We start from the raw sequence: 17,510 nt of genomic DNA, 5'->3' as shown, positions 1-17,510 counted from the left end.
TTTTTTTTTTAAGATTTTATTTGTTTATTTGACAGAAAAAAAATCACAAGTAGGCAGAGAGGCAGGCAGAGATAGAGAGGAAGAAGCAGGCTCCCTGCCAAGCAGAGAGCCCCACACAGGACTTGATTCCAGGACCCTGAGATCATAACCTTGGCCAAAGGCAGAGGCTCAACCCACAGAGCCACCCAGGCTCTCTCCTTTCCCATGTTTAACTTCAGTGGCATGGTCAGGAACCACTGAAAGGAGAAATCCTAAAATATCCAACTCCAGTGAATTTTTAAAAATTCGAAGCCAAGGGGCACCTGGGTGGCTCAGTGGGTTAAGCCACTGCCTTCGGCTCAGTTGATAAGAGTCCCGCATCGGGCTCTCTGCTCAGCAGGGAGCCTGCTTCCCTCTCTCTCTCTCTGCCTGCCTCTCCATCTACTCGTGATTTCTCTCTGTCAAATAAATACATAAAATCTTAAAAAAAAAAATTCGAAGCCAACTTTTTTGGGTACGGGGAGTGGAGCTGTTGAAAGTCGCTGCTAAGGTAAGATCAAGCCAACAGAGCAGCTTCAAAATTACCAGCAGTGAGTCCACTTTGGAAAGGCAAATATGTAGGCTTAACTCAAGTCCGTTGCCCTGCAAAAACGAAGCAGGTGTTAGAGGGGTGGACTCTTTGGATAGGATGGAGACCCGGGCGGATGAAGTCTTCTCTGGTTAGAAAGGAAATTTGGTATTAACAGGGCCTCGCTGAATCCCAGTAATAACCAAACAACTGGTGTTGTCCAGCGCACCCGGTGGCAAGTGGGAGGCAGGAAGTAGAAAGGCTCAGGCTCCCTTCCCTGGGTCAGTTCAGGAATTTAATTTCAGCAAATGTTTATTGGAGCCTAATAAGTGTTGGGCACAGTGTTAAGCACTGGGATATAAAGCTAAATGAAATGTGGTCTTGTCCTTGAGGAGCTCACACTTCAGTAAAATGTCTTCAACGTTCCTCCTGTGCTTTGTTAACTCTTCTCCTGGGGACTTGTCAGGGGACAATTGTAACTAAATCCATTCACACTTCTGAAGTTTTCAAAACTAAGAAAACGAGACACGGCACGGGGGCGGGGGGTGGGTGGGTGGGGGAGGACTGGTGGAGAGATGGCTGCAGGGACCAGTGCCAAGCTTGGGAGCCGCCAGACTCGGAGCTCTGATGGTGTTGCCTCCTGGCAAGGAGCAGCCAAGAGCTTCCCCCGCACTGGCACCCTCGAGCTTGGCTGGGGCACAGCGAGGCTGCGGCGGTGCCAACAGCTGGTCTGGTCTGGACGGCGACAGCCGGGAGCCGGCTAGGGGCCGAGCGCCGGTCCAGCTCCCCCGCAGGAGACTGCGCGCCCCGCGCCCGCAGCCAGGGGGCAGAGTTCCCGGGCTCGTGCCACCGCTGGCTACCTGGGGCTCAGTCCCCACCACTCCCCGCCGAGTCCGCGCCTTCTCTTTGCGAGTCCTCTCAGCCAGCCGAGTCTCCGAGGAGCTCAAGATTTCACCACCCGCGGCCGCTACGGATGGGCAGGAGCCGGGACGCAGCGCGCAAAGCGCAACGCGCGGCGGGAGGCGAAATGGGGAGGGGAGGGCGGTCCGCGCGGGGGGGAGCGGGAAGGGACTCGAGTGGGGGATTCGAGGGACGCTGCAGCCCCGCCCCCGCCCCGTCTTCTCCTCTTCTTCAGAACCGGAGGAGCCGGGGAGCATGGACCAAACCCGGCTGCTCTGGAACCATGACGCTCGCCTGCTTCGTGGTGGCTCTGGTTCTAGGGGCGCTCCCCGAAGTGATCGGCTTTGATCTAGTCGTCACTTACCCCCTCCACCACCGCTATCGCCATTCGCCCCCGGCAAGTCCCCGGCACCCTCATTACCTTCCCACCCAGCAGCGACCACAGAGGACGCCTCCGCCGCCCCCTGTCCCGCGCGTCCCGCGCCCCCCGCCCGCGATGCATGCCCAGCGCCTGCACGCCCTCCATGCCGGGCGCACGCCGGGGCCGCACCACCGGGATTGCCCCGCCGGCGAGCCCTGGGTCAATGTGACGGACTTCGGCGCCCCTTGTCTGCGCTGGGCAGAGGTGCCGCCCTTCCTCGAGCGGTCGCCCCCGGCGAGCTGGGCTCAGCTGCGAGGGCAGCGCCACAACTTCTGTCGGAGCCCGGACGGCGCGGGCCGACCCTGGTGCTTCTATGGGCACGCCCACGGCAAGGTGGACTGGGGCTACTGCGACTGCAGACACGGTGAGTCGTCCCGGGACAGAGGCGGCAGCTCGGGAGTGGCAGGGAGCCAGCCTGGCTCGCCCAGGGCGTTAAGTGTACCTCGAGGAGAGGAGGTGTGAGTGTGGAGGTTCGGGTTTGCATTGCCGGGTGTGATGGTTGGCTGCCGCCGAGTTACCAGCAAAGTACATTGTTAGGTGACCTTAAATGAGCGACGCGTGCTTTGTGTGGGCAGGTTGTCGTGAGGATAGATTTTGTGCAAGGTGCTGCGCCCTGGGTTCCTGGATATGGTCTCTGGCCACTGCTGTGTGTGTCTCTGTGTGTCTGTGTGTGTACACGCGTGCTCGTCTGGTGGATGTGTGTTCGTTGGATGGATGCATGTTCTTTAAGTCAGTTTGCCTTGAGGGTGTTACCATATTTATACCAAAGAGGCAAAGTAAAGCAGATAAAGTTTCTAATTACTTGTTATGGAAAGGGAAATATTAAATCTAGTATGACAACCAATAGCCTTACCTCCTCCCCATAGACCCTGATTTGGAACAATGTGATACATTTTTTTGCCTTCACTCTCACCATTGACCTATGTTTGAAAAAGTATGGCAAAATTTCCTGATCAGAATACAACTTGTCAAAATGATGTTTACGTTCTGGGACACAATTTGGTAAATATTATCAGTGAGTGAAGAGAAAAGAAAGAAAAAATAGTAACTTATCTTAGGGAAGAAGCAACTTGATATGTTCAGATATACTTCTCAAGGATGCATTTTTTAGCTGTATATGTTCTTTGTGGGCAATTGGGATTAGTTGGTGACATCAAGAGATAAAGTTGGTAACATGTTTTGGTTTTATGGTACAATGAAAACGTATTAATAGGTTTAATGTAAGTAAGTGATCTGCCTTTGAACAGTGCTTCACTTTTAGTCGCTGGGGTTTTGTTTAACATTAGGGCTCCCCCCACACCCCTTTTTTCATAACTGGGAAGAAAAACCTTATGTCCTTCAAAGTTTGAATTTTCCTTCAAACATCTTGTTGGCAGCTCTCCATCTAAGCTATGGGGCAGGGGTTTTGTGAATTGGGATTCTGAAATATATTGTACTTTATTTTTGGAGGTAATTTGGAGGTTGGCTTTCATAGTGCTATTTTTTCCCTACAGACATTTTTATTTATCTGAATTGCATTAGCTTTGAGTTAAAGGAAAGTGATAGGAAGGTTAAGATCAATTATCCTTCAGTCTGGAGAATGAAGTCATTGCTATACTTGGGTTTCATGGACAGAATGCCAATGTGGCTATAAAAAAAATTGAGGTGATATCAGGCAAAGAGCCCTAGCATTGTCTCATTATTTACTGTAAGAGATTATCTGTTGTAAAATATCATGTTCAGCAAACATTGGAATTTTTTTCACTTTCCTGTTATTATAAGGTGCTTCTTATTTTTAAATGTATATTAGGGTATACATATATATGCAGCTATACTGAAGAAAAATGGAATTCAAAGGTTAAACCCTTTAGTGATAAATTGCTCTCGTTCTGATACGTAACTCCTTCAACTTTATATTCCAAACGAGGAGAGTAGGTTGTTCTTTGTTTTCTCCCTTGTGTTGAATAGAAATGTAAATCTAACAGCAGCACAGACTCTTTGTGATGTTTTTATGTTCATAGCTAATTCTCACCAGACAGAATCCCAAACACTGCATAATCGTTGTATGTGCAGTACTTCCTGGGGCAAAGGGATTGAACACAAGAGAAACAAAAGAAACCACCCAAGATGGGAGATAAATGTCACCCCCCCCCCACCCTCAAGAACAGGAAAACAATTGTCTGGCTATGTAATAATTAATTACTTTCACAGACCCAGTCTTGATAACCAGAGCTTCCCATCCTTTCATTTACTCACATTCTGATTAGGCATGATCCATTCCTTTGAAATGACTGGCATGTTCTGAACATACTTATGGCTTTCTGGCCTTGGTCCTACATTTCACTGAGGAGGGTAAACAAAGCTATCATGGAGTAGTGAAAAGAATATGGAATTATGCTTTAGAAAACACTGTGTCTGTTGTGGCTCTGGCAGTACTATATAGTGTTGGGTAAGACTCTTAACTCCCAGAGCTTTGGTTTTTTTATCTGCAGAAAAGCAGTTTTTGAATAGATTGATTCAAAGAACTTTTCCAGCTCCCAGCATGTATCAAAATAACCTGGTCTGATAACAACTAGGATTCATTGAACGTTCACTCTATCTTGGCTGCTGAGCTAAGCATTTTATGTATGAGTTTTCTCATTTAATTCGCATAACAACATTAGAAGGCAGTGTACAATCTCATGTCACAACTCATTTGGCTCTAGTTCTTTAATTATATAAACATGGAGAAATATATGTGCTGTCTGATGATCCATCCTATTTTTGTAGCTTGAAGACTAGTCTTAAAGGAAAGAGGAAAGGAATTATGTTTGGTCCAATGCACATAGTTTCCCATATCTTAGGATTTAGAGATTTCCAGAGGTTTTTTTTTTTTTCTTTACAAAAAACAACTGGAACAAAAGGAAAGAAAATTTATAGTAGTGAGATCCTCCATCAAGAAATAAACTGGAAGCCAGAGTTACGTATCTAGTTGCATTGAGAGAAATGAGGAAGTCAGTGCCTTCAAGTAGAGACTTGGTCTAAGCCTATTTGAAGGGACGCTGGGGGGATTTCAGGTAAGCTAAGGCAAGGTGTGGGCGCACCAGTGGCTCAAATGTCTGAGAGTGAAAGATGATGCCTGGCCCCCAATTGTATGAAACTGTGAATTAGTAATAGAGTTGTTTGGAGGATTGGAATACCTAGATCAGCCCAGGGAGTTTGTTCTCATAATGAGCACCTAGGAACTTCTTAAAATGCAGATACCTAGGCTGTAGCCTTCAGAAGCCCTGAATACGTAATCTTTAGATCTGTCTCAGGAATGTGCATTTCTTTCTTTTTTTCTTTCTTTCTTTCTTTTTTTTTTTTTTAAGATTATTTGTTTATTTATTTGACACAGAGAGAGAGACAGCGAGAGAGGGAACACAAGCAGGGGCAGTGGGAGAGGGAGAAAGGAGAAGCAGCAGGCTTCCCACAGAGCAGGGAGCCCGATGTGGGGCTCCATCCCAGGACACTGGGATCATGACCTGAGCAGAAGGCAGATGCTTAATGACAGCCACCCAGGTGCCCAGGAATATGCATTTCTGATGAGCAGTCAAGGTGATTTGGATGTTGAAGACCCTTTGTCATATTTGGGACATTGGAACCCATCTAGAATATACAGTGGTGGATGATTAGGTAGACTGAGTCCACCATCTGTGACTTAATTCTGCCAGGTGTGTAGGATCAAGAAGAAGGCATGCCAATCTATGGTACCTTTTTATGTCATTCTAGGAAATGGCACCACTGTTTTTTGTTTGATTGGTGTGGGATAATATAACCTAGTTCACCAGAATATGATTATTAACTGCATGCAAGCTAGGTTATTTTTTATGTTTCTACAGAAAGAATTAATACGCAGTTCATCCCCCTGCCCCTCAATACCCTGTAGTAATTTAGAGCTTCCTGACTAGGAAGGGAAAATCACTTTCCAGTCACTGGTTGGCGTGGCAGATGGGACAACTTGATGCTGTGCTAACTACTCTCCATTACAAGCAGCCGAGTGGAACTCAGCCACATGTGACTGATGACTGATGGGCAAAACAGGTACAATAAATGGTGATAATGCTCTAATATTGGAGGTTTCACCAGAAAGAATGACTCCTAGATCTGACTTTTTGTCATGTCGTCATGCTAAGCTGTTCGTAGACATGTACCCTGTGCAGTCTCTTGATTCAAAAAGAGGTAGCAGACTTGTGGGGCAGTTGTTTACAGGCTGTACTCTTTGACGTCCATCTGGCGTTTGAAGTGAATGTTAATTAAAAAGTTGGCTGGAAACTGTCCCTTTAAAAAAAATGCTGCATCTTGATTCTGTGTAGCGGGTTCTCAGAAACATTAGCAATACCAGATTTTATATATTTCCTGGCTGGATTGTAAAATTTGAGCTAAATCTGCTTTTCAGGATAAAGCAGATATAAAGTACTTTGATTTGAAGCATTATTGGACTCTACTAGTCTGAAGACTTCTTTTTTTGAAAGAAGAAAATGAGATATCTAGTTACTAATGCCTTTTAAAAAAAGTTTTATTTTGGAGAGAGAGATAGAGACTGAGTGGGAGGGGCAGAGGGAGAAAGGAGAGAATCTCAGGCAGACTTGGCGCCAGATATAGGGCTCGATCTCATGACCCTGACATGACGATGTGAGCCAAAGTCAAGCAAGAGTCCAATGTTTAACTGACTGAGCCACCCAGGTGCCCCTAGATACTATTGTCTTTTGTGAGTGATTATCTGTGAGTGTAAATAGATATGTGACCATTGTCTTTGTGTGTGAGTCTGTGTGTGTTAAGGTGACCTTTGTAAAAGTGATTTGGTTCACAGGTGCCTGGGTGGCTCACTAGGTTAAGTGTCGGCCTTCAGCCCAGGTCACCATCTCTAGGTCCTGGGATGGAGTTCCGCCTTGAGCCCCAGGTCCTGCTCCTTGCTCAGCAGGGAGTCTGCTTCTTCCCCACTTTGTCCCTCCCTGCTCTTGCTTTCTCTTTCTCTCTCAAATAAATAAGTAAAATCTTATTAAGGAAAATAAGGAAAAAAGGGCGCCTGGGTAGCTCAGTCATTGAGCTACCCAGGCTCAGGTCATGATACCAGGGTCCTGGGATTGAGCCCTGCATCGGGCTCCCTGCTTGGCGGGAAGCCTGCTTCTCCCTCTCTCACTCCCCCTGCTTGTGTTCCTTCTCTCGCTGTGTCTCTCTCTATCAAATAAATAAATAAAATCTTTAAAAAAAGAGAGAGAGAGAGAAGAAAAAAAGTGATTTGGTTCATAATTGTGGAGGCAAACCTAAATATAGCAATAAGATACTACACAGAGGTCCTTCATTTGATGGCTGCTATGTAGCTACTCAAGTGATAATTGTAAAGATTATACATAAAAGATGGAAAAAATGCTTATAATGGTAAGGGGAAAAGATGGATGCCAAGTTTATATACATTATGACTGTGAAAAAAAGATGCTTTGGGGAGAGGAAAAAATTATAATTACTTGGATATGAGTGTGGCTTGGATTAGTTAGGGTAGTTTTCATGGCAAAGACCAGAAAACCCAATTCAAAACGACTGAAGCAATCAGGAGATTTGTTGTTCATATTACAAGAAGTTGGGCTCCAACATGATAGGACTCTGTTTCTCTTCTATTCTCTTGGCTCCTTTGTTCTCTAAGTGTGGCATGTTCCGGGCTTCCCACTGTGATAGGATAGCCTGCAGAAGAAAGGAAGGGCCCCTCCTCCTGTAGTTCACAGAGAAAGAGCAAGGAAACCTTCCTAGAATTTCACACACTCCCCATCCACTTCCTCTTGCATTTCATTGGCCAAGACTGGATCACATGTTCATTCCACACTCTCTGGAAAGGAAAATTCAATTAACGCAATTGGGTAGTTTAATCAGATTAGGATGAATCCTGGAACACCTGGGGACTTTCCTGTCAGGAGGAAGTGAGGTAATTGTTGGGAGAACCAACAGGGTCTGCTAAGAAGTATGGTTGGAGTTTGTCCTTGCATTTTGGAAACAATGCGATTCAAAAATAGTAGGAAGGGGGCACCTGGGTGACTCAGTGGGTTAAGTCTGCCTTCAGCTCAGGTCATGATCTCAGGGTCCTGGGATTGAGCCCCACATCGGGCTCTCTGCTCAGCGGGGAGCCTGCTTCTGCCTCTCTCTGCCTGCCTCTCTGCCTACTTGTGATCTCTCTCTCTCTCTCTGTCAAATAAATAAATACAGTCTTTAAAAAAAAAAAGTCTTAAAAAGATTGTTCTTCCTTAAGTCTTTTAAAAAGAAAAAGAAAAAATTGTTCTGTGAAATGTTACATTTATTTTTCATCTGAATCACATTTAGACCCTGATTTGATTGAAAAAGCTTATTTCCTTGTTTGAGGATGCTATTTGCAGGTCTAGCAAATTTATGTCCTAAGTGAATAATTCCATAATTATTAAGATACTGAAGTTAGCTCAATTGTGAGGTAGACACTTTTAATTCTAATTTTGAAGCTTCCCCCATCCCTGAATTAACTCGTAAAGAAAGCAGTCCTCTGAAATCTCTTCCTTGAGTCTGCACAATAAACAAGCATTTGGTTGTGCACCATGTGAACAGTTCATTTAGTTGCCTTCTCTGTGGTTGGCACCTTGTTAGGAAATGTTTGTTTTTTGCCTCTTTCGCATCTTATTTTTCCAGGGCAGCCTCCCCCCTACCCACTCCCCTTTCATCCTGCAAGTCAGCCCAGCAATATTAATAAAAATTTTATTGTATGCAAAGCACTATAGTAATGAGCTTTTCCCCACACTACAAGACACCATCTCAATACTTATTAGGATCACCAGAGGGACGCAAAGGTGGAAAATGCTGGTTCTTATAACAAGGCAAGGATAGATTTCATTAAACACTTTCTGAGTTCACACTAGGAGCAGCAATTACAAAGATGAATAAGAAATCACTTGTGTCCTCTGGTTGAGGACACCTACTCTGTGATTGAGATGTCAGAAGAATACTAAGCATTTTCATTACCTTTCCGGTGACCCCTACTCTGGGAGACAGATATGAGGATTATTACCAGGAGTAGTTTAATTTCATCACTCAGAGATGAACAATGAAATGTTAATACCCATACCATTTGCTTGTGTGTGAATAGTTCAGAGACACACCACTGGTGAAGTTTTCTGCTAGGGTTATATTCATGTGTTCTTAGTATGCCATCATTAAACCATGGAAAGAGTCTCCTTTTGCATAATATTGTTTAGTGTTTTAAAAGAAGTAATAATTGATGTAATTTATAAGTTTCAAGTAATCTCAATGTAAATGAGTAGAATTGCTTTTAAGGCTACTCTTTCATTGTTTAGATACTCTCATTTTGACTTAGACCAGTTGAGATTTTTTTTTTTCCTCAACACTGAAGGTATCTACATGAATAATAAATGAACAACTAATATGAATTATAGATGTGAACTAATGGAGGCAGATATAGTTCATTTGGAACTCAATCTGAGGGAATGTTTCATATGTTAAAAGATGATTTAATTTCATTTTGACACAGCATGATTTGAATAAAATCTATTTTACAGGGCTAAAGCCAGTTTTGGTTATGGGTAAATACAGTCATAGAAAAACATCAAAAGTAAAGCAGCCTCATGTACTGAACTTGAAAAATTCAACTAACAACCTCCCAGTTCAGTTGTTTTTACGCAATGAGAATTTTTTCTATATTTCATAATTTAGATAGGACATGCTCATTTAGTGTATTTTCCCAGTGTTGCATTTGGTATAAGACATAGGATTATGTTTAATTCATTTGTGGAATACGTGTACTAAATTGTCCAACATATAATGGGCATTTTTCTTCAGAATAGTTCACACATTGGAATTTTTCTCTCACTTTCAGCTTTTAAGTATATATTTTGTCCACGATCTGAACAATAGCTTGATGTCACCAGCATTCATTCTTTCTGGTTCCATCAGAACAATATCAATGACTAAAATTAATTATTTTGTGCTTCTGTGAAAATCAGTAATAGATGCGAAAGGATTTGTATGGTAACTGTAATTTTATTTTACTCATTTATCAAATTGTGATTTTAAAAGATTTAAAAAATATATAATTAAATCTGTTCAGAAGACACTACTGCTTCCCTTTTGCTGGTATTTCTTTCAAACAAGTGACTGCTATTCTCTAAGTACCTGTTAGTTAATGAAATAGGCGTAGCTTTTCATTTGGTTTATTTTGGAATGAGTGGGATTCACAGAACAAAGACAGCTGACTCACCTGATTCCTTACCTAGTATTTCTTTTAGGTCTCCTTGAAGTATAGAGTATGAAAAGGATCGTTTCGCTAGCTGTCCAAGGAGGGAAGGAATGCTATCACGCTCCATGAGTTTGCTAGGGCTGTTGGAACAAGTACTGCAACTGAGCGGCTTAAACAGCAGAAACATAGAGGTTCACAGTTCTGGAGGCTGAAAGTCCATGGTCAAGGTATCAGCAGGGCAGCCCTTCCTCTGAAGACATCGGGGAAAGATCTGTCCATGGGATCTCTTAGCTTCGGATAATTCCAAGGCTTGTGGGATGTAACCCTGATCCTCAGATGCTGTTCTCCCTCTGTGTGGGTCTCTGCGTCTAAATTTCTCCTTTTTAAGGAACATAGTCATACTGGATTAGAGCCCACCTTAATGACTTCATGTTAACTTGGTCATCTGCAAAGACCTTGTTTTCAAATAAGATCAGATGTATAGGTAGTGGGGGTTAGCACTTCAACATTTTGGTGGCAGGAGGACTAGAATTCACATTGTAATAGGCTTACAAACTGATAAACTAATGAGACTTATGAAAGGAAATTTTCAGGAAGATTTCTTTGTCTCCACTGAGACTGATAAAATGGTTAAAGGGAGTTATTTTGTAATGTCTTTTCATTTCAGGAATTCCTGTTTTTTGTTTTTGTTTCTTTAATTTTTTTAAATTTTAAGTAAATCATCCGCCACACATGGGATTCATACTCATGACCCTGAGATCAAGAGTCACATGCTGTGCTGATGGAGCCAACTAGGCAACAGCGAATTCCTGTTATTTAGCAAAATTGCCTTTAAAGCTAATTTGAGTAACATACATCTTTTTTTTTTTTAACATACTTTATTTATTTATTTGTTTGACAGAGATCAGAAGTAGGCAGAGAGGCAGGCAGAGAGAGAGAGAGAGGGAAGCAGGCTCCCTGCTGAGCAGAGAGCCCGATGTGGGGCTCAATCCCAAGACCCTGAGATCTTGACCTGAGCTGAAGGCAGAGGCTTTAACCCACTGAGCCACCCAGGCACCCGAGTAACATACATCTTTTATGTTCCTTTCTTTTATAAAACTAGAGTTATAACTACAAAGAAGAAAAAGAATAGAAAACTAATACGACAATAAGTTCAACAGTTTGAACAGGTAATTAAGGTGGTAAAACTCTGAGCATTATTGCACATTTTTGCTTTTAGGTAATTGTAATTAACCAACAGACAGTTGACTTTTTTTGGTGTTTGGGGGGGTGGTGGGTGACAATCTCTTTCAAGAACTCTGGGCAGTCCTCTCCATGACATGATACCACACATAGCTTTACAGTTCTAGACGTTCTTCCGGAAAGTTTTGTTTTGTAATATTGTAATGCCTGTTTTAGTTGTCCTGAAACCTCTATTTGAGACTTCAAATTTTAAATTTTTATTATTAACACATTTTAAAAATAGAAACATTTAGAATAGAATAATTTCCATCAGACTGGCACTTGAGAAACTTTAAGCCAGGGCAGCCCATGTGTTCCAGAGACATTAGCTGACACTGAGGAGCATTGCAAAGTGCTTCGCTGGAGTAGGAGTGTGAGGGAAGGAAGAGGGATCAATTTTTAATAATAAAAGAGCTTTATATTTCTTTAGCAATGTAAATGAGTTTACTGGGCTTTGACCTTTGTGGAGTGCTGCATTGTTTTTTTTTTTTTTTTTAGTTGAGTTAAGGATATTTCCCTCCCTTCACTTTGCAATTGTGTACCTCTAAATTTGTGCGAATGTATAGTTTTCCTACGAATTTATACAGCCCATAGGACTGCTCCGTTGGGGGGTCAGCCTCAAATGTAGATCACTGGAAAGTACTCATTTCTCTCCTGTTTGCAATGAAGAGGTTAAAACCTCTTCAAGTTGTCTTACCTTCCTCGCTGGCTATTTCTTCCCATAAAATGTTTGATTGATTAGTTGCAATATTTCAGATAGAATATTTCACATAGAATGGTGAAAGCCACATGGCATAATGCATAAAGTACATTATGCAAAGAACATGAATGCATAGACATGAAAAAGACATTGCAGGGTCTTTGCTAGGGTTCAGAGATGGGACGGGAGCAAGGACAGGAGTCTAGGAGATAACTTGGAGACAGAGGAACAGTAGGAAGGGTAGGAAACTAGGAAATAGGTGGTCATGGCAGTTGATTTGGTTCAAAATCTTCTTCACAAATTGAGAGAAATGAGTTACGGTTTTTGAGATTTTTACCATCTTGGCCATTCTAAGAAAATAAACGTAACAAGAGCAAAGTAAAACCAAAAACAAATAAAAACTGCTACTTATCTTAAATGTAATCTAAATTGCACATTCAAACTTTTATTATTTTGGAGCATGTTCTGATATTTTTTAAAGTGCTCTTTCAAATAATTATTTGAAGAATTATGCACTATATAGAATTATCTTCCATTAAGAACTACTCACCCTGAGTCCAAAGTAGATAATTTGTCAGAATATGTTAGAAATTTTTATGACCTTAGGAGAAGGATAAACTGGGTGAGGGTGGAGATAAATGAGGAGGGTGTGGGAGCTGGGGAAGTGGGTGATGGGAATGGATTCTGACAGAGAATTCATTAGTCATTGACTTGCAAATTGACTTTCCAGAATTGTAAATATTTGTATTCACTTGTTAAAGGAAAATTGGATGAGCACTCCACATTTCTTGCCATACAGCTAAATGAATCCAGGCTTTCATAGCATGTTTGGAGAATCTGAGAAAAGATGGTGGAAGTGATAGTTCACCTGGAAGCTATTTCCAGCTCTGTCTTTGCCATTATCATGATGCACGGGTAGTAATTATACTTCATGCAGAGTTTTCTGAGTCTTATCTCCAAATGCCTTTATCATTTAAATAATATGCACACATCATTTCTTCTTGATAGCTTTTTGGTGATGTAGGCAGTATTTATATTTTATTATGATTTTTTTTTTAACCACGCGTAAGTAGTGTTCCAGTTTGTTTTCATTACCAGAACTTTCTTCCAACACTTGACATGAGTAATTTGGAGAAGGAGGTTAATAAAGAGATAATATATTAATTTAAATATCATTTCAAGTAATGTTTGTTTGAGGTGAGCTAATGAATTTTTTGATTTGAAATAAAATTCTGGTATTTGCGATGTGCAGGATATTATGTAGGTCTCTATAGAAGAGATTTTGTGGTTAAAAAAGTCATTAAAGTTCAGTAAAACTCTTCAGACCTGTTTCTTTAAAAATGTTTTGCAGGTGGGGCACCTGGGTGGCTCATTGGTTAAGCTGGTTAAGCGGCACCTGGGTGGCTCATTGGTTAAGCTGGTTAAGCGGCTGTCTTCGGGCCAGTCCTGATTCCAGGGTCCTGAGATCGAGACCTGCATCCAGCTCCCTGTTTAGCAGAGAGCCTGCTTCTCTCTCTCCCCCTGCCTGCCACTGCTTACTTGTGATCTCTCTCTCTCTGTCAAATAGATAAATAAAATCTTAAAAAAAATTGTTTTGCAGGGGTGCTTGGGTGGCTCAGTTGGCCTTCTGCGTTTGGCTCAGATCCCAGGGTCCTGGGATGAAGCCCCCTGTCAGGCTTTGCTCAGGGGAGAGCCTATTTCTCCCTCTCCCTCTACTGCTCCCCCTGCTTGTACGCTTTCTCTCTCTGTAAAATAGATAAATAAAATCTTAAATTTTTTTTTTTTGCAGTTCATGCTTTTCCTTTAGCTAAACAGGGCTTCCTCTTGCTTAGTCTGAACTGAAAAGGTTTGGAAAGTATGAATGATGACTTAGAGATTTATCTGCCATGTGAATGATCCATGTCCGTGCTCTCTCCTGAATAATCAGGATTTGGCAGTGTAATGTTTTGCCTCCATTTATTATTATTTTCTTTGAATTAAATGACACTTTGTACTTGTCATGAGACAAACAATATGTGTTTCTTAAATAGTTACATTTTTAAATGATGATGACTTGGAAAATAATGGGTGCCTAGGCCAGTGCAAGTGAAATGAATGGGTAATTTGTGAATCTAATATTTTGGAAAATTATTTTAAAGCCATACTTTGAAATAAGTTTGAAATATGCAAAATTTGACAGAATTTTTTGGTAGAACTTACTTTCTTAATTTCTTTACCTATGAAATGAAGGTCATCATAAGTGGCTTTAAACAGCATTTTGTGAAATCCTTCAGCTGTCCGAGTTTGCTTCGGTCTCTGCTTAAAAGTCCCACTTGTGGTCTCCCAGTAGCCACTTCGAAAACCAGAGCATTATAATAAGAAGAGAAATGTAGGGCCTCAATCTGTCTGCACTTAAGGGATGTTATTTTTTACTGGGGTGCTTGCATTTTACTTTTGACTCTTTTCAAGACTGAGTGACTCAAATCATGGACTCTGGAGCAGCTAAGTGAGGATAATATGTAAGGGGAGGGGAATTTCCAGGGACCCTCAATTAAACCAAACGATTCTGCCTGGTGGGAATTTTCCTAAGACTGATATTAGGCGATGTCATCAACACCAACACCTTTTTGAAATTATAGGCATAATATTTAGAATTTCATCACTACTGTTTGAGGTTAAAAAGGGAAAAAGCTTTTTGCTCTTTTGTGGTGAATAAATCAGATGGAAAGAATATATAACACAGTAACAGCTAATTTATAAGTAGAGCACTGAATTTCATTTCTGTGCTTCTTATCTCTGACCTGAGGTGAAGTGGAAGGTGATACATATATGATAAGAACTTTATATGTGATGTCATCTAATATTTGGGATGTAATATCAGACATTAGTCATACTCTTCTGCTTTTCTCTTTTTAAAATATAATTGGACTTTCTCTTTGCTTAACTAAAAAAGAAAGCATAATTACTATTAACACTATGATGTTAATTACCAAAAACATAAATAAAATAAAATAAAATAGAATTGAATCTGTGAAATCCTCATTTAAACAAAGAACCAGGGCTGAGAACCTGGAGGCCAGTTGTTCAGGCTGGATCTGCTTATGTGGACAAATGTTAACTGAGGACGGGCTCAGTATGTTCAAATGTTTATTTGCTATTAAAGGGCTTTGGGATTCTTTTCTACTTCAGGGTCAGTGCGGCTTCGAGGTGGCAAACATGAGTTTGAAGGCACCGTGGAAATATATGCAAATGGAACTTGGGGCACAGTCTGTGGCAGCCACTGGGATGATGCTGACGCCTCCGTCATTTGTCACCAGCTGCAGCTGGGGTGAGTTCTCGTAGCCTTGCCCACATCAAGCTGCTCATGTGGGAGAGTAATGGAGGGCACCCATCACTGCCATGGAAAGATGATGCATGTTTTCCTTCCTTTGGTCTCATTTCCCTCATTGTCAATTTTCCCTAGAGTTATAAAGAAAGGGCCCTATGGGGGAAGGAATACTAACTGGGAAATAAGCAAATGCCGAGTGGTCAGACGTTAAAAGCATCCTTTGGTCTATGTATTTAAAAATCATCCCTTAGCCCTGGGAAGTCAGGAACATGATTCTGAGGATTGTCATTTCCCAGTAGCATCATCTGCACATTTCACTGGCTACTTGTAGCCGTCCACAGCTTCCATCTCCTCTCTCTCTCTCTCTCTCTCTCTTTTTTTTTTTAAAGATTTTATTTATTTGACAGACAGAGTTCACAAGTAGGCAGAGAGGCAGGCAGAGAGAAAGAGGGGGAAGCAGGATGCGGGGGCTCAATCCCAGGAGCCAGGATCATGACCAGAGCCGAAGGCAGAGGTTTACCCCACTGAGCCACGCAGGCACCCCAGCTTCCATCTTTCTGTGCAGGAAGGAGGCGGAAGTCCACCTGGGCTCTCCTCCTGAGGTGGGAAGGGTGTGCTCTCCAGACCTAGGGTTTCTGTGCCCAGCGTGTCCTGCTAGAGGGGGCGTCCTCTCTCAGCGCCCGCAGTGCCTGCCGTGGCCCGCTGCTTCTCCGCGGCTCTCAGCGCTCTCCACACCGTCGGTGCTCGCTACCTGCCACCGGCCCCGGCACCTTTACGCCACGTGCCCGGGGGCTTCCTCCGGAGCGGAAGGCTCCATTTTGGAATGAAAGGTTTTGCTTTTGTGGTTCTTATTCTGTTTTTTGTATCTCATTTATTTTATTTTATTTTTTTGTAAATACACTTGCCAGATGTTTTTCTTGGCCTTTCTCACTAGAGATCTTTAGAAAGCATGGAAACTATCTTGTCATGAACAGGCAAGTCCAAAAGACTGAAGAAAGTTTTGCAGTTTATGAGTATTTTGGATTAATAATCAATGAGCGGTAATATTTAATAGGAGGATAGAAACGATCAACTGCAGTCAGGTCAGTAAGAATTTTAATTTGTCCACTTCCTCCTGTCTTCCCGTTAGGAAGGTGGGCAGTGAATATTTAATAAAGACAAACCCTCCTGAAGGCTTTAGTTTTGTTCAGATTTTGATGCTGTTAAAGCAGCAAGTAGGCTTAATGTACTTAATTAATTAACAATTTTTAAAAAATGGATGTTGGTATAAGTCAGGATGAAAGAAGCAATAAGGCTATACAGCCTATAAAGTGCTATGGTGTTTGGGAATGTTAATTATCGATTTGATTGATGAATATTTTATCTGGCAAATAGTGGTTGGCAGATGGACAGGACACAGAGCGTGTTGACCTGACGCTTTTTATTTTGAGGGCCTCAATATGTAACAGATTTGTAGACGGGTGTCAGTGTCTTCCTTAAAATACACATGTATATGTGCTTTTATTAACCCTGAAAATCAGGAAACAATATGATTTCCTGTGAGAGTGATGTAAAAAACCAACACACTATAGTGGAAATGTGAACTGCTGTATGGTTACTAGTCTTTTGGTTGATGAAGAAAAATAAACTATCATTCTGCAAATAGAAACTTCAGATACACTGATCTGATTACTTATATCATCTTAGTTGTTCCTTTTTTTTTTTTTTAAGTAATCTCTACACCCAACATGGGTCTCAAACTCCTGATCCAAAGATCAAGAGTCCCATGTGGACTCTCTGACTGAGCCAGCCAGGCACCCCTTAGTAGTCCATTTTTATTTATTTATTTTATTTTTTAGTAGTCCATTAAAAAAATATAATTAGATCAGAACATCTCAGAATTATTGTTGTTAAGAAATGTTCATATTTTGATATACCTGAAATGTTTACTGTTTGGTTGATGGTAGAAGCTACTGTATGGAAATAACTCTAGAGATTACTCTGTTAATTAGATAAGCCTTTATCTTTTTTTTTATTATAATTTTTTATTTTTTATAAACATATATTTTTATCCCCAGGGGTACAGGTCTGTGAATCACCAGGTTTACACACTTCACAGCACTCACCAAAGCACATACCCTCCCCAATATCCATAATCCCACCCCCTTCTCCCAAACCCCCTCCCCCCAGCAACCCTCAGTTTGTTTTGTGAGATTAAGAGTCACTTAT

General features: G+C 41.8%; 1 protein-coding gene across 2 annotated transcripts in view; it reads left to right on the top strand.

Moving 5' to 3' along the window:
- Positions 1-1,405: 1,405 nt before the first annotated feature.
- The window catches only part of PRSS12 (serine protease 12), a 75,680-nt gene continuing 59,575 nt past the window's right edge, over positions 1,406-17,510 (top strand). For both annotated transcript variants that reach the window (XM_059377794.1, XM_059377791.1), the window contains exons 1-2: positions 1,406-2,232; positions 15,164-15,302. In XM_059377794.1, the coding sequence (XP_059233777.1) occupies positions 1,521-2,232; positions 15,164-15,302 (851 nt within the window). In that variant the 5' untranslated portion in view covers positions 1,406-1,520. The remainder of the gene's footprint in view (positions 2,233-15,163; positions 15,303-17,510) is intronic.

The sequence above is a fragment of the Mustela nigripes genome, chromosome 1 (assembly GCF_022355385.1).
Source record: "Mustela nigripes isolate SB6536 chromosome 1, MUSNIG.SB6536, whole genome shotgun sequence".
NCBI classification, from domain to species: domain Eukaryota; kingdom Metazoa; phylum Chordata; class Mammalia; order Carnivora; family Mustelidae; genus Mustela; species Mustela nigripes.
This window is presented reverse-complemented; position numbering and strand designations above follow the sequence as displayed.